Source organism: Macaca mulatta, chromosome 18, assembly GCF_049350105.2.
Source record: "Macaca mulatta isolate MMU2019108-1 chromosome 18, T2T-MMU8v2.0, whole genome shotgun sequence".
Classification (NCBI taxonomy): Eukaryota; Metazoa; Chordata; class Mammalia; order Primates; family Cercopithecidae; genus Macaca; species Macaca mulatta.
This window is the reverse complement of record NC_133423.1, coordinates 5,691,773-5,715,352: the sequence shown is the minus strand read 5'-3', so window position 1 is coordinate 5,715,352 and position 23,580 is coordinate 5,691,773. Positions and strand designations below refer to the sequence as shown.

At 48.2% G+C, this 23,580-nt stretch overlaps 1 protein-coding gene and 1 long non-coding RNA gene across 3 annotated transcripts in view; one reads left to right on the top strand and one right to left on the bottom strand.

Moving 5' to 3' along the window:
- Positions 1–16,500, top strand: part of ZNF407 (zinc finger protein 407) — a 458,811-nt gene extending 442,311 nt beyond the window's left edge. For both annotated transcript variants that reach the window (XR_013408133.1, XM_001085704.5), the window contains exon 9: positions 14,038–16,500. Coding sequence is in view for 1 of the 2 variants with exons in the window: in XM_001085704.5 (XP_001085704.4) it covers positions 14,038–15,356 (1,319 nt within the window). In the remaining variant the exon portion in view is untranslated. The remainder of the gene's footprint in view (positions 1–14,037) is intronic.
- Positions 16,501–20,651: 4,151 nt separating this feature from the next.
- Positions 20,652–22,329, bottom strand: LOC144336390 (uncharacterized). Its single transcript, XR_013408135.1, has 2 exons — positions 21,385–22,329; positions 20,652–20,848 (listed from the first exon to the last, which is right to left on the bottom strand). It is a non-coding gene; the product is annotated as an uncharacterized LOC144336390 (long non-coding RNA).
- Positions 22,330–23,580: the final 1,251 nt, after the last annotated feature.

Sequence of the window (23,580 nt, the reverse complement as noted above, 5' to 3'; positions counted from 1 at the left end):
TCTGCTCTGATAGGCCCACCACCTGTATTCAGCAGAACTTCTGCTCCCTGCTTTGGGACTTCTAGAATCATTATCTAAATATTAGCAAGAACATTGGAGCCCTTGATTTGAGTCCTCTTTGCAGCATCTCCAAAAAGTGGTCGTTCAGGTTTTTTTTACTAGGAGCCCCAATGCTAAGGCATCGTGTTTCAGTTTCTGAATCAGTGTGATTAAGGCAAAGTTTTCTTCCTGTAACTTCCCTCTGCTGTTCCCCATTTTGCCCTCTAGAGCCATGCAGAATGAACCTGTTCTCTTTCTGCATGATAGTCCTTTAAGTATTTGTAAATTGAAGCCATTCTTTATGCATTTTATGTCCCCAGTTATGTTTGTTTCTTTTCTCTATGTTCGTGGCTATTTGTCAATGTTTCTCTTAAAACATGGAGCTCAAGCTTAAACACAACACCCTAAGTATGGTCTGACCAGCTCATCATCGTATTATTCCCGTTCTTCGCCTGAACTCTGTACTTGTATTGATGTAGCCGCGTCAGTGTATTGATCCTACCAGTGGCTAGAACTTGGAAGTCATTTTCTATCATACTTTGGGCAATTTTTTACTACTGATTGCAGGACTTTACATTTATTTGCATTAAATTCAATTTTGTTATATGTATAATGTGCTTCAAATATTTTATTCATACAAGATTATTTTGTGTATTCATAGATACTAGTTACATTATATACCAATTTCAGGTGATACGAACTGAACTATAATGCATTAAACTTAATACTAATTATTATTATCATATAATATATTACTGTTAATATATTGAGCCCTTCCTATGTGTCAGGCACAATGCTAAGTATTGTACATAGGCTGTCTCATTTACTTTTTAAGAAAATAAGTATTATGTTACGTATTTTATTGATTAAGAAAACAAGATTTAATAAATTTAAGTAACTGTCTAAAATTACGAAAAGTCTAAAATTTTATCCAGCTTGCAAATGAGCTGTTCTGCCACAGTTTGTGGGTACTAGAGAAGACACGAGATTCCAGGGTCAGAGATAAAGGACTTTATTAATCACAGCAACAGTTATAGCCAAAGGGTCAGCATCTGACCCAGTTTCCCAAGTCCCAACTCCCACAGGCTGACATGAAGAGGCTGATGACATCTGTACACACAGTGGGTTGTAGTACAGGCAATGAGCACTGAATTCAGGGAGCCCAAATCTTTTATTACGAGCAGTAAACTTGCCTGTTCTCTGCCCAAGAGGAGTACTTTTTTTTTTTTTTTTTTGAGACAGAGTCTCACTCTGTCGCCCAGACTGGAGTGCAGTGGCGCAATCTTGGCTCACTGCAAGCTCTGCCTCCCAGGTTCACGCCATTCTCCTGCCTCAGCCTCCCAAGTAGCTGGGACTACAGGCACCCACCACCACACCTGGCCAATTTTTTGTATTTTAGTAGAGACAGGGTTTCACTGTGTTAGCCAGGATGGTCTCGATCTCCTGACCTCGTGATCCGCCTGCCTCGGCCTCCCAAAGTGCTGGGATTACAGGCGTGAGCCACTGCGCCCGGCTAAGGAGTACTTATTTTTATTATAATGGACAATGAATCTTTTTGCCCTTTGCTCTGCAAGAAGACACCCTCTTTCTCTTCCAAGGCTGTTTTCTCTAGAAACATTCATGAAAAGATAATTTACTGTAAAGGTAGTCAGTACCTCACCTCACAAAAAGCACCAAAACACAGAGATGTATGGCTATTTATCTTTCTATAGTAACTTCCAGGTGTAGAGAGGAATCAAACCCAAGCATGCTGACACCAGAGCTCATGCTCTTTCTCTTACCTGGAAGATGTTTTAAAGGTTAGTCCATCCTTCCTCTTTAGGTTTGTCTTCTTTTTAAAGCAATACTTATTAAGGCCTATTATATGCCAAGCACTGAAGATGCCATGGCAAATAATAGAGCCCTGCACTCAAGGAGCTCTCAGTGTAGCAGGAAAGACAAGCACATGTATGGATAATTAAGATTCATTGTGATAGGCTGGAATTACGTACAACAGGCTGTATGGGTGTCTACCTAATGTCTCTAAAACCTAACGTAACTTTCAAATTAAATAAATGTACAATTAAGACATATGTAAGTATCCAGTTGCTTATGGACCCACGTTAATGCTGTCACTTAGGACCTAGGTTTTTCTGTTAGGTTTACCCGGAAACTCTAATAGATGATAAATGTGACAAACTACAAAAGCACCTGAGTGCATTCTTCCTGTGCTCACTTATGGAACCTAAAAATTCTACTAGTAGTCATGTGACTGATTTTCACAGTGGATATTTATTCTTCTAATTATGGTACTAAGTAAAATAGATCATTGCCTTTCTCTCCCATTTGCGGACTCTCTCTAAGATCTCAGGACTCTCAGCAGTGCGATTTCATTTCCCATCACAGTCACTCTTAATGAAGTAGAGTAATAGCATCAGAACCACATGAGTAGTGAAAGAAACATATTCAGGGTTCTAGGGAAGAGAGAATTGATATGGAATGGAATCTCTGAACCTTGGAGGTTTTAACACTGTTCCAGTCCTTAGATGTCCTACCCTTTAAAAACTTTAACAGCTCTTAAAGAATTAACAAGTGTTGCTCAAACATTGTGTGTCGGGACTTATTCCAGCCATGCTGCTGCTAGTCTGGGGGTCGGTCATCAGGTAAGGTGTTACGTGAGACATGTCCGAGGGGCCTTTCTCCAGGGAACTCCCTAAAAAGCACAGACCACCACATGTCATCGGGCACTCTCATAAGTGAAGGCCAGGCTCATTGGAAGCCAGCTGCCCACTTGACATAGTCCTGAACATAGTTTAAGAAGGCAGAGGCTCTGCCTACTTACCTCATGTCTATACTCCATCCAGCATGCCATAGATTCACGCTCAGGAGAGGCTCTGGGGAAGACCTTTGGATAAGGAATGTGACGAGAATGGAAATGGAAGGCTACCCTTGTCGAACGCTGCTAGCTGCGCTTGCATATGTGTGTATGTCCACGAAGGCGTGTGCTTGGGTGTGCTTAATTGTATGTATGCACGTGTATGTGTATATTTAAAGAAAACATGGAGATGTTACACTTGATTAAGCATATAAAGTGTTTAAATTTTAGAAAACAGTATTAATAATTAGCCTATTACGCCCCATTGTATAATTACGTTACCTGACGCTGTTACCTGCCACAGGAGTCGCACGCTTGTCCTAGATTGGCTTTGCCCCTTCAGAATATCAAGGTGAGCCATTTGTTGATCCACAGAAGAAAAAAAAAAAAGAAGAATGAGACAGAATGACACTGCTCTCCCTCCATGAAGGAGCTCAGGGGCCTGCCTTCCGGTCTTCCCATGTCTCTTGAAGATCCTCCACCAGGACCAGGCCTGTAGCTTTATTTTGGGGACTGACAAGTTCCGGCAGAAGAAGTGGCCCTTAGACATTCCACCCGAAAGCATTCCAAGTCCTGCCTTTCTAACCCTTGTTGAAGATTATGTCAAGTGGACAATTCGTTGTGTGCCAAGTGGACCCAGGCATCAGCTGCCTGATTGACAGAGCTCATTTTTTGGGTGCCTGAGTTTGGATTACACATGGTGAATTCAGTTTTCCACTTGTTCATGTCACCATTCCCACACAAAGTGCCTTCTGGGGGTGCCTGTGGGGCACCCCGTACACAGCTTTGCTACCGCTTTCCTGCACGTGCACCTGGGTGGAAGGACGCACGTGCGTGGATGTGACTCCCTGAGCAGCGTTCAGATCCATACCGTATGCTCGTTGCTATGTGTGCCTGCCAGCCAACTCCTTTCAAGCAGGCTTTTAGTGAAAAGGCAAAATAGTGCCACCTGTTTAACAAAACCTTTAACTTCCCTAATAAACTACTGATAATTTTTTTTAAAGATAGTTTTCCTGTTTGTGCCGTCTTGGAACACAGTGGAATCATGTGGTCCTGTTAGTGGCCCCAGCCCCATGACACGTTATTACCTCATTGAACTTACTACCCTATTTCAAAAATCTACTGTGGAAATTTTCTGGAGGACTTCAGTGTGTCGTGCATAGCTGCTGAGACATAATGGCGCACCGTTCCCTCTAGACACAGTGAGGCCTTAGTGCCAGCCGCACCCGGGTCCTGTGTCACCTCATCCTGTGCATTTCAGATGTGCACAGTGCACCAGGTGGACAGGACCCCGACAGGCCTGGGGTCAATATTTGCTTGGATTGTGCTTTTTAAAAGGATCTCCCTCTGAACTTCCCTTGCTTCTCAGAGAAGCCAGGTCAGGTGTGTGGAGGGAAACCACGGATACTGTCTCACCAAGCTGCCTGACTGTGGGTTCCAACGGCTGCCACTTCACTCAGGATTTCCATTGGAAAGTTAGTTTCTATTCATTCTGCTCATTCCAGAGTCAGGGTTCATGCCTCATAGTTTGTCTTTCGTTAGATTTTTGTTAAGGTTTATCATCCCAGGGGTATGTTATTCTGTAGGACCCAAGCCACAGATACTCTTCAGCGTTCAATAGGAATTTAACTTAAATATTTAGGAAAATGTTGCAAATAAAAATTTTAGTTTCTACTGGTTAGGAAGAAAATGCGTTATCATTTTCTACCTTGACAATGTCAGCGTCCAGTCCACCCCCTTGGCCCTGCCATGTGTAGAAAAGGCTGAGGCTGGGTGTGGCCTGGCACAGAGGCTCTCCCAGATCCATCCAGGTAGATCCAAGGAAGGACTGAGGGCCATCGTCCCCTCACCTTCATGGCCCTGTGTCCTCCCCTTGGCTTGCTCCGCAGTGACAGCTCCTGAGGCTCTGCTTCCCCGCACCTGACAGCCTTGCCCAGCCAGTGGTGGCCTCTGCACCCTTTCTCCCGCTTTCATTTCCTGGACTCAGGGATTTCTGCGGGTTTGAATCTCCTGCCTGAAAGAGCCCAGGCCTTCCCAAATTGCTATCCCCAGGGTGCTGGGGTCCCCTGGCACACACCAGCTCTGTTGGAAAGAGCAGCCCTGTGCCCAGAACATATGATTCATTTTAAGGCATAAAGAGGAAATCCGCATTGTTTCAAGTGTACACAAGCAGCTGCTGTCGTTTGGCTATGAGCAGATGTTAGACCTCCGAAAGCTTTGCTGATCATTAAAATACTAACTGTTAGTGTTTTACCCCAGCCGTAGGTTCTGTTTACTGTAAATTTGATTTTAATGGTGCCTCTGTGCGGTTACTGAGAAGCGGTTTGCTTTCTACCTTCATACAAAAGTGTCTACAATGAAGACAAATGTCTGTTTCCTCTCATTTCCTTGGGAACAATATGAAGATACTATAATATAAAGGAAATACAAACATGACTACGAAAGTGAATGTGAATTTTTTTTACAGGGTTTTTCCAGAAAAACAAAAAGGAAACAAGTTTAATCTGCCTTGTTAGCCTTTTCAAGTCAGCCTTGTTAGAGACCTGCCTTCCAGCAGGATCGGTTGGTCTTATTTGCATAATTTTACCTTTTAAGGTATGTATAATGTATACAACTTTTGAAAAATAGGCCTTGTCTCCTGATACTGTTTATCTGCTTTGGGAGTTCATAGACTGTCAGAGAACATTTAGGAAAAGGTGGTTGGGATTCCTGATTTTCTGATTCCATAAGAATGCCTGTTCCAGTTTGTTAGGTCTTTAAGTCAAACAGAGGCAGCCTTACAGTAAGCAGGGGCTGCTATTTGTCTGGTAGAGTTCGAAGGTCTTCTGGAAGCCTCACTCCTGAGGGACTGACATTCCACAGCCCTTTTCCAAGCCTGGGTTCTGCTGCCACGCAAAGCCTGAAGGGCACTGTTACGTGTTCTCAGCCGTTGTCCCTAATGCTCACACGCATGTCAGGGCACAGGAGCAGAAGGCTTGCACTGGAAGGAGAGGCAAGGGTGCCTCCAAGAGGGACACCCCCCTTCCCGTGGGCCAGGGCTCTGACCTCAACACTCGGAAATGTGTGCAGAATGAGAGACGCACCCTATGTTGATACTGTAAGGGTTCCCCCCACCACTCCTCCCCTTGCTTTGTTCCAAATAGGACTGAAGACTTTTGAGCGCTTTCTGCTGGCACATCAACTGGCAGTTCTTAAGAAGTACTGTTGGCCGGGCGCGGTGGCTCAAGCCTGTAATCCCGGCACTTTGGGAGGCCGAGGCGGGTGGATCACGAGGTCAGGAGATCGAGACTATCCTGGCTAACACGGTGAAACCCCGTCTCTACTAAAAATACAAAAAAATTAGCCAGGCGTGGTGGCGGCGCCTGTAGTCCCAGCTACTTGGGAGGCTGAGGCAGGAGAATGGCGTGAACCCAGGGGGCGGAGCTTGCAGTGAGCTGAGATCGCGCCACTGCACTCCAGCCTGGGCGACACAGCGAGACTCCGTCTCAAAAAAAAAAAAAAAAAGAAGTACTGTTCATGGGTAAATGACTAGATCAGAGCCCTTCCCAGCCTGATTTTAAAGTGCCATCTCATCACCCTCCATGAAACTCGATGACACTGTTTCTGTCACCTGAGTTCAATTTCCAAAGGGACATGGTTGTGCATCGCGATCTCTCGGTGCAGCTCACAGGCCTCTGCACAGCAGCGAAACAGTTAACCGCTGCCCTTCCTCTCCACCCCACAAAGCCTGTCAAGATAACCTTAAAGCATGCATTCTTATCTTACTGAGTGAGATTTGTGTGCATCACTTCTATTACTGTTAGATCTTCATGCATGAAAATGATAATATATACCTAAGGGTCTGATATAATACAACATTTCTTAGGGTTTGTGACTTTAAAGGTAAAATATTGTCTTTTGTTCTTTGTCACTCTTCAGTGGCCATGGAAATGTCTAGGCCCATGGAGACTATTCTTGGTAAAGTTAGAAACCTGCATGATTACGTATTTCCAACTCGAGATGAAATTTAGTCTTCGTTTTTTGCGAATATCTAGCATTCTCTTCAGGGGTTTTATATGATTATCTTCAGTTGCTGCCAGTGTTAAGTGTTGCACCCATGGCAAGTAAGAAAAAGGGACTAAAACTTTTGGTACCTAAATTTCTGCCCTGGTTTATTGTAAATATTCCTTCACTAAAAAGTGCATGGTACCTCCAAAGAAATTGTGTATTTGAATTTATGTGAAAGAGTTTTCTGGAAATGGTGTGAACCTCAGTTAATTTTTACAGAAAAGCAATTTCCCCATCTCTTCTTGTAAAACAGCAGCCTTCATGAAATGCAAGGCATGACAAAGACTTTACCGTCCTCCTCCAACATATTTGTCTATGTTTATATGTGGTACACAGCAGAGAGTTACCAAAACTCCTTTCAGTTATTACGCTGTGATATGTTTAACTCATCCTTAGGCCAGCTCCTGTCAGCTGACCAAAACTAGTCTGTGCTCTGAGATAAATCTCACTGGTTTAGCTACCATGTTGAACATGCATGTCAAAGGCTAAAAATAATTCTTAATCTTGCATTTCAAGTAACCTATTTGTTTCTATTTTGTGTGTCAATTTTAGTAACACTGACCAGAATGTGTTTCTAACCATTGAAAATAATGGGAGACATGAGGTACTGACCAACCTGTGTTCTTAAAAAATTTAAAAAAAAAAAAAAAAAAAAAGGAGAAATTGCCATTTGGTTGCTGGAATATAAAACTAAGAGGTTACTCTGTCCCATGCTATACCAGATTCATACTCTTTCTCTGATCCTAGCCAAGTCCTTAAACCACTTGATTGGAGTTTCCCCTTCAGGAACTTGAGGAAGTTCACATTGTTTAGTGCAAGAAGTAGCTCAAAGGCAGGGAGTCCCCCGTACTATGTACCAGTGTTAACATGAAAAGTATCACTTCTTCAAACCCAGAGTCCAGTGGGGCCTCTGTAACAGGACGTCCTGCATAACGCCAGGGAATTATTATTGTCGATAAGATGAATAAATTATGGAGCAATTATTGATATCAGTTTGACTGGCTAAACTATTGGTGACTGCTATTATAAGAATAATGTATTCCCTGGTTTGAAATTTCTAAAAGGTTATATTTCATTGAATTTTAATTTGTCATTTTTCCTGCTTTCACTTGAGAAACTTATAAGCTTTTGTGACATTAAAATATGGCTCTAATTTATTAGCATAATCTGTTAATATTGTTTCATTTTAATAGACATTAAGTATGATTTCTTAACATTCTTATTAAAATTACATCTTAAAATTGAAGCCAAGAAAAATTGTATGTGGCTTAAGAATTGCAATGTCCTGTGTGTCCCAAATTTTTATGTGAACTGTATTATTTTTTTAATCGCATCGTATTCAAGGTGCTTTCATTATGACGGTGAACCAACCCAGCATTCTCAAGCTTACTGGGCCTACCAAACTAGAAAATCTAAAGTGCATCCAGTGTCTGAGATGTAACCTAGCGATGTATCAACATTTAGTACCGTTTCCAGAGAAGCTTAGAAATTTAAAATAAATGCTGACTTGTAGCAACAAAGTGGTTTACATAGGATATTAGTACAGGCTTCTGTAGGCATTAGGCATTTCACCCCACGACATGTCTTTTTAATGCCATCTTTATCTGCTACGTGATGCATGAAATCTACTTTCGGTTTTAGAACTGCTAACAACCTTTGACCCCTTTAGTGGAGACACAATGTGACCTTTCTATTGTCATCAGCTTTCATTCTCCTGAAAATTCTATGAATTTTTATTACAAGTTTTTTTTTAAACCAAGCTGAGGCTTCCACAAATTACTTGCCACAGATGAGATGAAGTTGTTGAAGTGGTGTTAGATAAGTTTTACAGCCAGCATGTGTGCGGCCGAGGAGCCCAAGCCTGTGTCCTACAATGTCATACACCAGTAACTGCTGAGCCTACTATTGGATAAATACATCATTTTATGGAACATTGATTGTTCTATAAACCCAATGGAGTATTATGCTCTATGATCAAACCATTTAGATTGTGTGTAGAGCACAGAAAATGCCATATTCAGGATGGTACTAAAAGTGCCATTTGTGTATTTTATGGATGTCATTACAGGGGAAACTTCTCTCTGTAGGCCCTGTTTACTGCAAAATTTTTTAGTCTGTAATGACATTTTTCATTCACAACGTATGCCTTCAAGAGAGGGGGCCCTTGTTTTATTTTTTTCATTCGGGTTTACCGCACAAATTCTGTACATTTTAATTAAACGTAAGCTTAACAAAAGCGTAAGGTATTTATTCTGTGGGAAAAGTGATGACAGTAAGGAAGGAGCAGCACACACAGAGGAAGGCGTCAGGTACGCAGCCCCGTGCTGCTTCCCAGAAGCACACCAGCCAGCAGAACAGAGCCCTCAGCGCAGTTTTGGGGAGCAGAGTCTGTGCAGCTTCACCCCTCCACCCCCGCGTCATGGAGCTTGTGTTTTTCCGCGCTGGAGACGTTGGCTTCGAGCAGGCAGAAGGAGCGGCAGCTTCATAATGGCAGCCCAGAGCAGCGAGCCGAACTCAAAACCCTCTCCCCAAAAGCAAATCCTTAGACACCCCAGCAACTACCTTTTTATTCCATCCAAGCTGTGAACTTTCAGTGCGTTCAGCTCTGAGAAGGGAGTAAAATGTCTTTGTCCTCGCAAAAGCAAACAGGGAGAAAGTGAGGACTTTGTAGACGGGCACGAGGCTGCATTTTAATGTCACTTGTGCCTTCTACACAAAGCTGCTTATCGCCCTATTGGAAACAGACCCAAAAAATAATGATTTTAGGTACACTGTTTGGTTAGCTACTGTTACTGTACTCAAATCTGACACTGTCTTTTTTAAAGGTACCATAATACAAATACTACATGGATTTGGATGTAGTAAATCCATGTAAATGGAGCATCCATGCCCCATTAAGGCTTTGCGCGATTTTTGGAGACATAACAGTGACTAAGCAGTGAAGGATGCAACCTGTACCACCTACCTGTTTTCCAAACACCATACCCATTTGGCCATTTGCATTTGGTGAGCTTTACGGTTCATATTTACTAGAAAGAGCTCAAAAATGGAGGTTGATGTGCCCAGTAAATTCCTGGTCATAGCCCAGTTGGAGTTGAAAGTTACAGAAGAGACTCACATTAGTTTAAATGACACTTGAACTTCTACATAGCTCAACATTAATTCATTATGGTTGAAATGGAAGAATCTTCAGTGGGTGAATCTTTTTCAATCTGATTGAGGCTGTTACATTTTATAGGTGCTATTTTTCAAAGCCGTACTGACAGCACTCGAAGTTATTAAATTGCTGAATCAAAAGATGGACCCGCGCTCGCATTTATGAACTGTGATGGACTCGCCGGGCCTGTGCGTGCGCGGAGGTGAGGACGCTGACGTTGCTAGGCTTCGTCACACCCCCCCACTGACAGCAGTATTTACCCATTTAGTTTACATTAATGGTCTGGAAGTGGCTTAACCCACCTCTGGATTCAAATACATTCAGTAAGTAGTTCAGAATAGCATAATTATCAGTGCTGCAAGGGATTCAAAGGATAATTCTACACCCAAGAGATTTCCTGTCCAGTTACAGAGTAAAGAACAGAATTGTTCGGACTTGAGCGTGCGCCATCCTACCGAAGGAGAGGATGTTTGTTCTTCCTTTACCAGCTACAGTAGTTCCTCCTGTCTCTTAATGTACAGGCAGTATGTCCTTTTCTGTAATTAAAAGTAATGGGGGAGGGGAGTGACCGGAAGGCACCTTCTTTGTTTTTGTGTCCTTATTTCCCTTGTTTTCAAATTCTGAATTAGACTAAAAATGACATTAAAATTAGAGAATGAACAGAAACAAATCAAGGTTGACATGTGAAGATGGCACTGGGTAGAAAAGTAGGGGTTGGGGAGAAATTGCAAGCATACCAGAGAAAGAATTTGTCAAGTACAGGAGGCAAAGATCTAGAGGTCCTAGCAGATGGCAGACTGACTGGGGATCAGCCACACATGCCCAGCTTATGCTCAGGCGGAAAGGGAGCGTGAATGCAGGAGCTGTGGGCGCCACCGTCTTGAGGCTTCTGACCTCTCTGAGGAGAGAATATAGGAGGATCAAAGTTTACAAGACAACCGTGAGACAGGCAGCGATTCAACCCGTGCCCCGGGAGCTGCACGCCCACCCTCATCTCAGCTTAGCTTTTAAACTCTGATCTTCCCTAGGGCAAGGCATCAGGCGGGGACGGGTGCGGGTTCTTTCTGCAAAGTGGGAGGAGGGGGAAAGGCAGGTAGTCAGGAGCTCTGTCCCCGGGCGTGTGCCCAAGCAGACCCTGTCCAAGGCTCTGCAGTGGCTCCCACAAAACTTACCACCCGTGACCTTTGGAAGTCTCCAGGCCTTCACACAGCATGAGTACCACAGGTTGAACACCTGTAACTGCTACCACCAAGCCTCAGGAAGAGGAATTCGTGTTCTGGAAGTGCCTGCTTCCCGAAGCACACGGAGGGGCCAGCCAGCAGCCCCGTTTAGTGCTACCCAGTTGTTCTCTGTCCTTGTTTGGGGGTAACCATGAGAAAACAGGGTGCACTATAATTAGGGGATTTGTTCAGCTGGACTCATGAACATTTTGGCCCCTCTTCGGGAAGGGTGAGTTGACCTTGAAGTCGCAGTGCTTTCCTCTGCCTGGTGCGTGAGGGCGAGGCCAGGCCTGGCTCACCCCTGCGGCTCACTGGCCTGACTGCACCGGCTCATGCTAGGGCTCCATGGGCACAGAGCGAGTACACAGGAGTATCTCCTGGTAGTGGAGCTGTCCTGGCTGGCCCTGCAGCTCTTTTCTTGACCTAAAATTCCATACCCTTTCTAAGATTCACACTTTACAGAGTTGCCTGAGAAAGAAGATATATTAATTAGTACTTAACAGTTAATTAATACTTTCAAATCCAGGACCGTGTTCCTCCAGCCTGAGTAAGAGCTGGGGCACGTCCTCTTGGTAAACGTGATGTAACGGTTTCTGCTGATCTGGCCTGAGACGCACCCACTGGAAGACAGGCCCTGTCTGGGGTCTGTGTTCAGAATGAACTCGGTGTGGAAAGACACGCTTTCTTACAGAACACCACCAACACGATAAGCAAAATGGTTGACTCTTTTTAAGAGGTCCTGGTGATAAATAATCTCTAACAATTCTTAATCCTTTCTTCCCTTTTGTTAAGCTTAAAAGATGCCGTTAAGAAACTGACCCCCTCAAGGAGAATAAAGCAGAATATCTCAAATATGTGGTGGCTGTTGAAACATGGAAATGTTCGCTGTGGGCCACCTGCCGATCATTCTCTTATTTAGGAGGGATGGAGTCGGTTAGAAACCAGTGGAAAATTGGGATTTAAAGAAGAAAGCAGGAAGTCTGTTTTAAGAGCGCATTTCTTTTATATGAAATAAAGTTTACCATTTCCAGCCCTGTTTTATCCAGCAAGGCAGGGAGCGGCAGGCATTGCCCTGAGTCGCCAATGACATTGAGGAAGGTGTGATGTGTGCCTGGCCGTGTGCCCTCGTGCAGCGCCTCCCGTCCCCACCGTCCTCGTATCACGCCAGAGTTTTCCTCGTACAGCACAGATGGCAGCCGAAGCCCCTGGCCTGAGACCTCTGAGAGGGGCTCAGCGCTCCTGCAGCAGCCCAGGCCTTTCAGAATCCCGCTGCCCACCTGAGCCCTGTGCCCTGCCCGCCTGCCCTGGGTATCCCGTTGACAAAGGGCAGACGGTGAAGGGCCCAAGATGGCCCCAGACCAGGAGATGCACCCAGCTCCAGCTCTCCCCTCCTCACTCTCGTCCCTGCTCGCCCCCTCTTTTCTCTCCTGGTCTCCCCTTATTGCCTCTGCCCGGGCACCAAGGGGCTTATGGTATCTTCTACACACAGTGTTTTCACTAAGGCGTTTGGGGCTGGCGTTCAGATCAAAATTTCTGACCCTCCGTTACCGTCCTGTAGTTTTCCTGCTGAAAACAGTCAGCACGCTGCTCCTCTCTGCGGCCCGTGGCCAGGTACCGTAGTGCAGGGTGGAGGAAGCCTTGGGCAACCTGCTCTGAGACGAGCAGCCTATTCTCCTGACAGCCCAAGCCTTCCACTGCCCCGAGGCCTTCCTGCCTCTGCCTGGGCCTCACTGCTTCTGTCTAGGACTTCTCCTCCCAGCCCTCAGGAGATGGCTTGAATCTTGTCCCGAAGACAGGGCTCCAATGTTGTTTCTTTTTTACATCTTTCCCTGAATATTCTTTCCTGAATGTATGGCTTCTTTGTCTCCGTGCAGTACTTGTCACCTTACGTTGTATCCAAGGCATTTGGCAAACACATCTTTGTTGATTACTTGTTCCATCCCAGGCACTGTCCGGAAGATGGACAGAGAGGAGGAAGGCCGAGTCCGGCCCCTCGAAGCCCACCACCCAGTTCTGCAGTATAGACTCCCCCCTCAAACCCTGAGTGGCCAGAACCCCATGTCTGCGGGTGCCCATTACCCTGCAGAGCGCCCTGCATGCTGCCAGGACACGGCCACTCACAGGACTGCACAGGCTGCCTGCCTGGGTTGAGCGCCTGAAACGTCGATGTTCAATAAATATTTATTGCATTAAACTTTTACAGCTGTGTTTATTGATGACATTTTTAAAAATTTAATATGCGAGGCTTTCATTCTTTTTGCTGAATAAACAAAAATACCATATATAATATTTGGTCATTAAAAAAATATTTTCCTTTGGGTTAGGAGATACTGCTGCTGGCTGTTTGCTGAACTTTACTTAGCACCCGTGACCGAATGCATTGTTACGAAAGAAATGATGGTGGTAGGGGGAGGTATCCAGCCTCCTTCCCTGGGCACTGGAGAGGCACTCACCCCTGCAGAGTTGTATTGGACAGCTCACCCTGGAGAGGTGCACTCCCAGCATTAACCGTGTGTGCCCTCGAGCCTAGAGCCTGCCTGCAGATGCCCACGGAGGCCTCTGGCCCCGCCGAAGCTTGCACTGTAGAGAGCTCTTCAGAGTTTGGAATAGGGGGTCACGGCGTCTCTGCTGAGAGCTTAGTGCTTCTACAGAAGGCGTTGTCTTACTTGTACGCCTACGAGTCCTTTGTCCAGGCTCTAACTGGTCCCTGTCTCCCTTAGGCATTGTTTCCAAGTCCTACGAGTGCCGTCTGAAGGGACAAGGAGCCACCTTTGTGGAGACAGACAGCCCCTTCACCGCGGCAGCGCTGGCAGAAGAGCCCCTTGTCAAGGAGAAACCCCTGAGAAGCAGCAGGAGGCCGGCGCCGCCCCCCGAGCAGGTACAGCAGGTCATCATCTTCCAGGGCTACGACGGGGAGTTTGCCCTGGACCCCTCTGTGGAGGAGACGGCTGCCGCCACGCTGCAGACGCTGGCCATGGCCGGCCAGGTGGCCCGGGTGGTACACATCACAGAGGATGGCCAGGTCATCGCCACGAGTCAGAGCGGGGCACATGTAGGCAGCGTGGTGCCCGGGCCCATCCTTCCCGAGCAGCTGGCTGATGGAGCCACCCAGGTGGTCGTCGTGGGAGGCTCCATGGAAGGCCACGGCATGGATGAGTCCCTCAGTCCAGGTGGCACTGTGATACAACAGGTGACCAAGCAGGAGATTTTAAACCTCTCGGAGGCTGGAGTCGCTCCCCCCGAGGCATCCTCAGCCCTGGATGCGCTGCTCTGTGCGGTCACTGAATTAGGGGAGGTGGAGGGCAGGGCTGGACCCGAGGAGCAAGGCAGGCCTGGCCCCAAAGACGTGCTGATCCAGCTGCCCGGCCAGGAGGTCTCCCATGTGGCTGCCGACCCTGAGGCCCCCGAGATCCAGATGTTCCCACAGGCCCAGGAGAGCCCGGCTGCCGTGGAGGTGCTCACCCAGGTGGTGCATCCCTCAGCAGCCATGGCCTCTCAGGAGCGGGCACAGGTGGCCTTCAAGAAGATGGTCCAGGGCGTCCTCCAGTTTGCTGTGTGTGACACGACCGCGGCCGGCCAGTTGGTTAAGGACGGTGTCACCCAGGTGGTGGTGAGCGAGGAGGGTGCCGTCCACATGGTGGCCGGGGAGGGTGCCCAGATCATCATGCAGGAGGCGCAGGGCGAGCACATGGATCTGGTGGAGTCGGACGGGGAGATCTCGCAGATCATCGTGACGGAGGAGCTGGTCCAGGCCATGGTGCAGGAGTCCAGTGGCGGCTTCTCCGAGGGCGCCACGCACTACATTGTGACAGAGCTGCCCCCAGGGGTGCAGGACGAGCCGGGCCTGTACTCCCACACTGTGCTGGAGACTGCAGACTCACAGGAACTCCTGCAGGCCGGGGCCACGCTGGGCACGGAGGCCGGGGCCCCAAGCAGGGCAGAGCAGCTGGCCAGCGTGGTCATCTACACCCAGGAGGGCTCCCCGGCCGCGGCAGCGATTCAGAGCCAAAGAGAAAGCAGCGAACTCCAGGAAGCGTGAGACGCGCGGCACCTTTACTCAGCACAGGGCAGGCTGGGCAGGTCCAGCTTCGGTGGGGGGCTGTGTTCCCTGAGCTTCATCTGAAACCTTCAAAACCGTGAGGACGAGGCTGAGCCCTGAGCGTGCACTGCCAGCGAGAGTCACACCAGCCACTGGCCAGGCGCCCACAGAGGGAACCGTGGACGGGGCCTCGGGGAGCAGGCTGCTGGGTGCATGGGAGGGCCGGGCGCAGGCCGCACAGGGAGCTCTGGTCCACTGGGGGCCTTCAGTCAGTGGCCTCCCCCTTTGTCCCGGCCGTTGTGCTGAAGAGAAGCCCAGTGTTGTCAGTGGGTTTTTCTCTCAGGTGTTTTCCATTTCAGTTATCAGGAGGTCATGGCCGTGGGGAAAGTGGTGAAGATCCCCCTCGTGGCTTGGGGTGCGCCTGCTCGTGCAGTCAGCATGTAGCTGCCTTTACATTTCATTCTCTACTGGGCTGAAAACTGCAGCTACAAGTGTTACCGTCTTGAAGCATTCTACTTCCATTCATTTTTTTTTTTTTAATTTTAGAATAACAGTGTCCCCAGACCAAAGGAAGCCTGCTAGCTCATTTCATGTATAGATTTCCCATCTTCAAACAGTTTAGGTGTCTTCGTTGCTCTGGTCACATTCTGCATAAAAGAAATCCTCTTAAGCCTATGGTTAAGAAAAGCCTTGAAGTTTATATTCAGTTAAAATGTATGTTGGTGAAGATAGCCAGTGCTTCTAATTTTGACTTAGTTTCATACAATAAAGCCTATATGTGAAATGCGCACTCTGGAAGATATTGTTCGTATCAATATTTTGCTTTTTATAACAAGGGTTTGTTCATATTGATATCATTTTTGCAGGATTTCTTTGTGATTTCTGTCAATTTGAAAATGCTGACATGAAACATTAACACATGGAGACCGTGCCCTGTGGCCCTGCCGTGGCCGCCAGCATGGTCTGTGTTTCCTTGTGGATTCACTGCAACTGTCGGATGCGAGTTTCTGTCGCAGTCATTTGTTTCCTGATACAATTGCTCTTATTCTTTTCCAAAACTGTAAAATAATCTCCTCCCTCAAATGCAAAGGTTGTTTTTGTTCTGTTTCTGTTTTCTTTGAAATAAAATTATAGCATTAAAAGATCATTATGGCACGTTATTTTCAGCAGCCAGTGGTGGGCAGCTGTGGCAACTGAGGGGCACCCCGGCGCTCGCGGCTGCTGGCTTCTCCCTCCTTCGTGGCCTCCAGACGCCGTGGAGCGCTGCCGCGCGTCCCCTGCCGCCCGATACTGTTTCTCAGCGTCTGGCAAATGGCCCAGATGCATTCTGGTGACAATAACATATTCTATCATGGAGAGCATCTAGAAATTGAGAAGAGCAGACATGAGAGGAAAGGAGAATGGTACCTTCTTTGTTTAAATACAAGCGCCGTTTAAAATCTTTTCCTGAGAGAGCACGGGGACCAGCTGACACTTTGGCCAGTTCAGAAGCGGAACCGGCCTCTTCCTAGCACGCTTCTCACTGCTGAGCTCTGTCCACTCTAGGGCCACCTCCCTTTAGACAGCCACCCTCCACAAAAATGAGAACTGAAGGGAAAATTTCAAGGCTGACACTGAGATCCATAATTAGCTGAGTATGACTTCCTCATGTTTCTTAACAATGGCAGGGCTATTCAGGGCTTCTTAAACACTGTCTGCAGCAAACAGTGACAGGATCAAGGTGACCTTTACAAAGTGATGGCCCTCGCCAGGCTTCTCATACATGTTAAAAAAAAAAAAAAAAAGTGGGGGGGATGTTTTTCAGTGGAAATATTTCTTGATCACTCCTCCCGTTAGCGGTAGCCCACGGTCCTCGGCTCGGATGCTAATTCCTAACCGTGCGTAGTCCTGTATGGCTAACCTTTCTGCTGCAGTCCAGGGTGTTGACACTGACATGCTGCAGTTTACCGTTGGTGATTTATTTAGGATAAATATGTCTCAGGTGGCATTTAATCCTTCATAAAACCAGTGTAGCCTGCAGTGTCAAACCAGCAATCACGTTGTATGCACAATGAAAAGAGCAGGCCTTTGCATAAAAAAAAATTGTACAGAAGGTGTTTCTAGGCTCAGAAGGATTGCGGAGGCTTCACTAAGCCATTGTATCCTGTAATTACCCATAGAGCTAGGTTAATGTTACCTCTCTTTTCTCTCTCATTACACAACTATTGGAATGTAAGGGGGTTTAAGAAGCACATACACAAATGTGTGCCTCAGAATAATGAGGCATAGCAGGTTTTGTGAGCAAGGGACATTCACTGTGGCGTGGATTGTCTATAAAAAAGACAAGAAGCTTATAACTTTCCTTGTGATTTTTGCCAGAGAATATGACAGAACTTTAAAGTTTCTTTAAAAAAAAAAAAAAAAAGGCAAATGAAATATTTACTTGGAGACTAATCCAGAAAGGCCACTTTGGTATTAAGCTGCAGCCAATTAAACGACGGAGCCTCAAGGACGTCTGGCATGCAAGGAAGACCAGACCGCCCAAGGCAGCAGATAGAAATGGTTCATACCTCAGCTTCCATGGCGGAAGTCGAGCAGCGCTCTCTGTGTATGCTGGAGAGGATCAAAGCAAGAGAGCAGTTTCCATACAAAGGAAGTTGTAGCCACGTGAGGTCACGTTCATGAAACAGGCTCAAACATGCATCATTCTGGGATGCCCCAGGCCTACCAAGCAGTTGACGTGGAAGGAGCAGGGGAAGATGCTCTCCTAAAATATGTCCCATGCACCGCGGAATAAGCAGGCAAGCTCGCATCACCTGATACGGGGATCCTTTTCGCTACATGGTTTGCTTTGAAGAACCAGGTGAATGTGCCCAGGTTCTATCAGTGCAGCACTGGAAGCTCCACTGCCATTTACAAGGTTCGGTCAGGGCGGCGCTGGAAGCCCCACTGCCATTTACAAGCTCTGTTCAGAAATGGGACCCCAGAGTATCACAGAAAAACCAGAGCTGGACAGTAGTTGCAAAGGTAAAACCCAGATTTTATTCAGGAAAATGGCAGGGGGGAAAAGACCTGGGCACAGAACTGGACTCGGTTCTGAATACAGTAGCAAGCGAAGGGTTACAGCCAAGAAGTTGTAGGGGCAGGCACTGGTGGGTGGAAGACGACAAAAGGGTCGCACGGGGGAAGGGGATTCTGCCCAAACCCACAGGACTGGATTCTTGCTGAAGCCAGGCCAGGGCCATCAGATTCCACCTGAGGTGGAGGGGGCGTGATAGGATGAGGAACCTGGTTAGATCTCAAGGGTGAGCAGACATGGAGGGTTAAGGTTACGGTTCTCGCCAGGATTTCTGGCTGAACCGATTTGGCAGGGTTCTTGCTGAAACTAGATTTTACAAGGAAGTGCACAGATGGGAAAATTCGGTAAGCCAAAGCTCGTCAAAAGTCCTAGGAGTTGGACGGTGAGGCATCCCGGTCATCTCTACCCACGCCCTGGTCATCTCTACCCGATCCCCTCGTGGGGCACAGCGAGGCCTCCGCAGGGCCAGGCAGCCCCCGCCCACCTCCGCTATAAGAAGCAAGGGGCTGTTCCCCGCGTGGCATTTGTGTCTCAGTCCTACCAAACTTCTTTTTCCTGAACAAAAGATGAAATGATGGCATAAGGAAAGCATCCACGAACCAGCTTGGATTTCTAACCCAGAGCTGGTTCTAGTAAGAGAATTAGGGAACAAGAAAGGTCATTCATTTAGCAAACTAAAAAAGCTGTAAGTTTTCACTTCTTTTACTTTTTAATATTAGCCCATAATTTAAGAGAGCACACAGCTCACTTAAGCAACCTCCTCCTGTTCCATCTTGTTGAAGAATACAATTCGTTTTCTACTCCTCTAGGGTGATATCATTTTACATGAAGAAAAAAGTTCTCTCGGATGGCAGTTATACGTTTCGGAAGCACCTTCTAATCAGGGATGGGTGATTCATTATTAGCTTCAGCAGGCGATCCATCTGACATGTAAGGGGAAAAAATTAGCAGCTGTCACGGCATGATGAGTTAATTTCCTGATGGGCCTGACACCGAAAAGCCATTTGGAGACATGGCAAAGGCTGACAAGAAAACCTGGCGCTGCTTTATAATTGGAGATAAAGAAAGGGCAGAGAAACAGGCCGGGGAGGGCCCCCAGGTCTGCAGGCTGGGGTGCGTCTGTGAGCTCTGCGTGGTCGTGGCCGTGGCCTGAGGCCGTGGCCGTGGCCGGAGGCCGTGGTCCTGGCTGGCTGTGTCCAGGTCCAGGGTGGTCGCTGCTGCTCCTTCTGGGATGGGAGTGGCCCGGGACCTGGCATTCTCCCCGAGAGGCAGAGCGTGCCTGCTGGCCTCCTTTCCATGGTCACCTTGGCGATTTTCATGACTGGAACTCAGGATTCCCATAGTGGGATGATTTTTCATCACCACGAGAAAGCAACCCATTAAATAAATACCGTGGAAACCCAAGCAGGTGGGAGGGGTGGGCCTGGGGCAGCAGGCGGGATTCAGTCTGGCTTCCCTTGCCCCCCGCCTTCAGCTGCACCTCCACAGGGCATCCTTTGCAAACCCAACAAGATGAAAAAAAAACACTTTGTAAGAAATATCCTGAAGATGGAAATGAGAGATCAGCATTATGAAGCCAGCTTTGAAATACCAGGCTGGATGTGCTGGTCTTCACTGGATGAAGGAGGTATCTGCCGAAGGCGTAGCATGCAGGCCTTAGAATCCGGGCCCCGCATCTGGACCCTGAAACCCTCTGGTGAGAAAACAAAGGGACCCAGCCCATTACAGTCCAGGACACGTCGATGCCTCTTGGCTTTCTTGGACTCTGGATCTGTAAAATCGACAAGGCAGAGGTGGGTCTTGAACCTCATGCTTGAGGAGTAAGCATGAGGGCAAGAACCATCCACCCAAATGCCTGCACCCTGTGCACAGGACACGACTGCTTTTCTCCCGGCTGGACGTGAAGGATGCCCCCCTAAAGAGCTCACCAGCCAGAGACAGAAGACAGCCGTGGTCACAAAGCCCATTACCAGAATTAAATAAATCCGTTCTAAATCTCCCAGGCAAAGAATCATTTACTTCCTCCATGGCCCTGCATTTTCAATACCTTTTAATAAATTCTTTTAAAATGACCTAATTTCAACATGGCTTTCAACTTCATAAAAAGACGATTTATAACCAGGATAAACATGAACCTAGGACCAGCCCTCAGTGACGGTGCCATTTCAGTCCTCTCCAGGATCTCACGTGACGCTTCAAATAACTTTTCAAGTGGAAGAATAAAAACCAACACAACGTCAAGGTTTGTTTTTTAATTTCCAGAATGAGCTCTGGTTGGAGCCCGAGCTTTCCGAGGCTGATCTGGGCTCCTGGCCTGTCCCGCCAGCGTTGGGCCCTTCTGTGCAGGAAGCCGTCGGGGAACCTCAGGAAGGAACCTCCCAGAGCAGGGCCACCTGTGTCCTCGCCTCCACGGCTCCACAGAGCCCCAGCACATCTGCAGAGCAATCAAGACTGATCTGTAAATAGGGCCATAACCCACGCACGCATGCTTCCCCCAGGCTCGGCGCCCGTCTTTCACCTGTGCTACTGCCGCAGTTGAAGGAGATAGAAGACGTTTTCATATCAGAGTTGCAACGTACGGCCTATGAGAGAGCACGGTGTTCCTAACCTACGCCTGGAAACGACGCTGCCAGTGACTTTTCTGGAAAGGGTCGGGACTCGCAGTAATTGTCCAAGGCGCAGTCTCCCCCCATATTCAGAATGTCCTGGGAGACAGGCAGGGCTCTGGCCACGAGGCCACATGTGTCCCACCTTCCCTGACCCCCTTGCACGTCACAGGGCTCAGGTGCCTTTTCCTTTGTCTCTAATTCCAGCTGTAAGCTCACGCCCCTGCACATAGCCTCCGCACGTTCATCTTCAGGCCCTGAGCTTCTAGTGCAGCTAGGCAGGCGCTCAGCAAATTACTTTAATTGGATGGATAAATACATGGATTGTCAATTCATCATCAGTTTTTCCTGTTTGCTTACTCACCTTCCTTTCTGTTGGGTTAGTCATAATGTTCTCAAATAACAAAAGCCTTTGGCAGGAATTGAATCAGATGAATGCACCGTGAACGTACGTCTTTTGGCCACACTGGTTCAGAGCACATCCCTCTACCTACTTCCACTTTTTTCCAGAACATTTCTTGATGAGCGGGGCCCTGAGACCAAACTTCATGGCAGACGCTGGATCTGAGTCACACTGTCTTGCCGTGTGTGGTCAGGTGACTTGCAGCTTCCACCAACAGGAAGAGACAATGAAGAGGATTTCCTCTTCACCCGCAGTCATCATCATCTGAAGGGAAGCCTGCAAGTTCATTCTGTTTCTAGTAACATTTGTCTTTGCTCATGTCCTGACTTCTTCCTTGCCCTGCAGACTTGGGCCGGTGCTATTCGTGGCACAGTTATTCCTTCCTCGACATTCTGTGCAAAGAAGGCTGGTGTTTGGGGCAGTCTTGAATAATGGGGACTTTCTCTTCTCTAGAGAGAGCTCTTTGACTAGAGGCAGGAAATGTCTCACGGGAGCCTGGTGAGCAGGGGTGCAGAGGGCCCCGGGCCACAGGGCCTGCTGTGCACGCAGCAGCATCTCGTGACAGGTCGTCTCCTGGTGCACCCTGTGATGAAGCGGGTCTGCCAGAAGCCAGAGAGGAGCACGGGAGGGGAAAATAACACCCTGTCCATCTGAGTCCGGAAGGCATGCCCCTCGCATCTCCATGCCTCTGCAACCGAGATGCAGCGAGAGTGCCTCAGATGTAACGAATACCATCAATCTGTGTGAAGCAAGTCCTGGGGGAAGGAGAAGTATGGGGTCTCCCTTGGAAAGGACAACAAACGTGCCACAGAATGGCGCCCAGCACTCCGAGGGGAGCCCAGCAGGCTGTGGACAGTGCTGAATTTCCAGTCGCTTCTTAAGGCCTAAAGAAGACGGCTCTGCATGCTCTTGGCCTCTGAGGCATTTGGAGTGGGGCAGAACACACGCTTTCTCAGGGAGAGGGACTCGAGAGGTCCCAGGGGTGCAATCCTAAAATGGACGGGCTGCTCCTGGAGAGAAGGCGCCCCCCAGGCCTGGAAGACTCCAGCAGAGGCTGGTGGGCTCGACAGAGACGCACAGTCTAGAAGGGCGTCTTCGTGGGCCCCCCGGCCTTGGGGCCACCAGGCCGTGTTCTGCAGTTCTGGGGAGCGGATCTGCTGACTGGGTCCTGAGTTGAGAACCGTGACTTCATTCCAGACCTTCGATTTTATGAATAAGAGCTGGCCTCGAACAGCTGTGATGTCAGAGGAGTCACCTGTGCATCCTGAGGCTGGCGGGTCCTCTACAGAGTGGAGGCTGAGAATAGATAGACCCTAGTATTAACACCAGCTCTAAGCGCTTCGATGACATGGACAAGTCTCAGCAAGCGGCTGTGAATTGTTGAAGGAGAGTATCAGAAGGACAACACGGTCTGGACGTGGCAGTGATGGCAAACTGTCCCCAAAGAAGCTGAAATCCATATAAGGTGGGCTTCTGAGAGGTGTGTAGCAAATCTTAGTTACATCGAGGGCAGAACGTCTCCCAGGGCAGTGAACGTGGACTGTAACCTGACAACACAGTCAGGAACCTGCGGAGAGGACGCCAGAGCCCGTGGGTGGCCGTGGGAGGACAGGGGAAGGAAGGCTCAGAGAAGCAGCTGCAGACGCTCACGGCAGGGCTGTGCAGGCAGAGGCACGTGGCCGAGGCCCCCACACTGCCTGCATGGAGAGGCTCCCAGCAGCCCGGTCCTCTGCCCCGGGGGTCCTCAGCCAGGTGGCCTGGCCCCAGGGAACAAGTGGCCATATCTGGAGACAGTCTGGGTTGCCACAACTAGGTGTGTGGTGGGTGGAGGCCAGGCCACTGCTGAGCCCTACACTGCCCAGGACGACACACACAGCCCCTGTACACCAGAGCCCAGGGAGACCCGCCCCAGGTCCCTGTCCGCTATGTGCCCTCCTCTGGGCTCGCCGTGTTACCGGGTGCCTCCAGTAAGAATGCGTGGCTCTATTTCTAGTGTAGAAATAAGCTGGCCTGCTGGCATTAGCTCCACTCCTCTGAAGGAAGGAGAGAACTGCACACGAGGGTAACACGGCCCCGCCTGGGTGCACTTGCATGGCCAAGTGAGCCCCTGGGTATGGGGAGGCCGATGAGCCACACGCCGTCTCCCGGGGCCTTCAA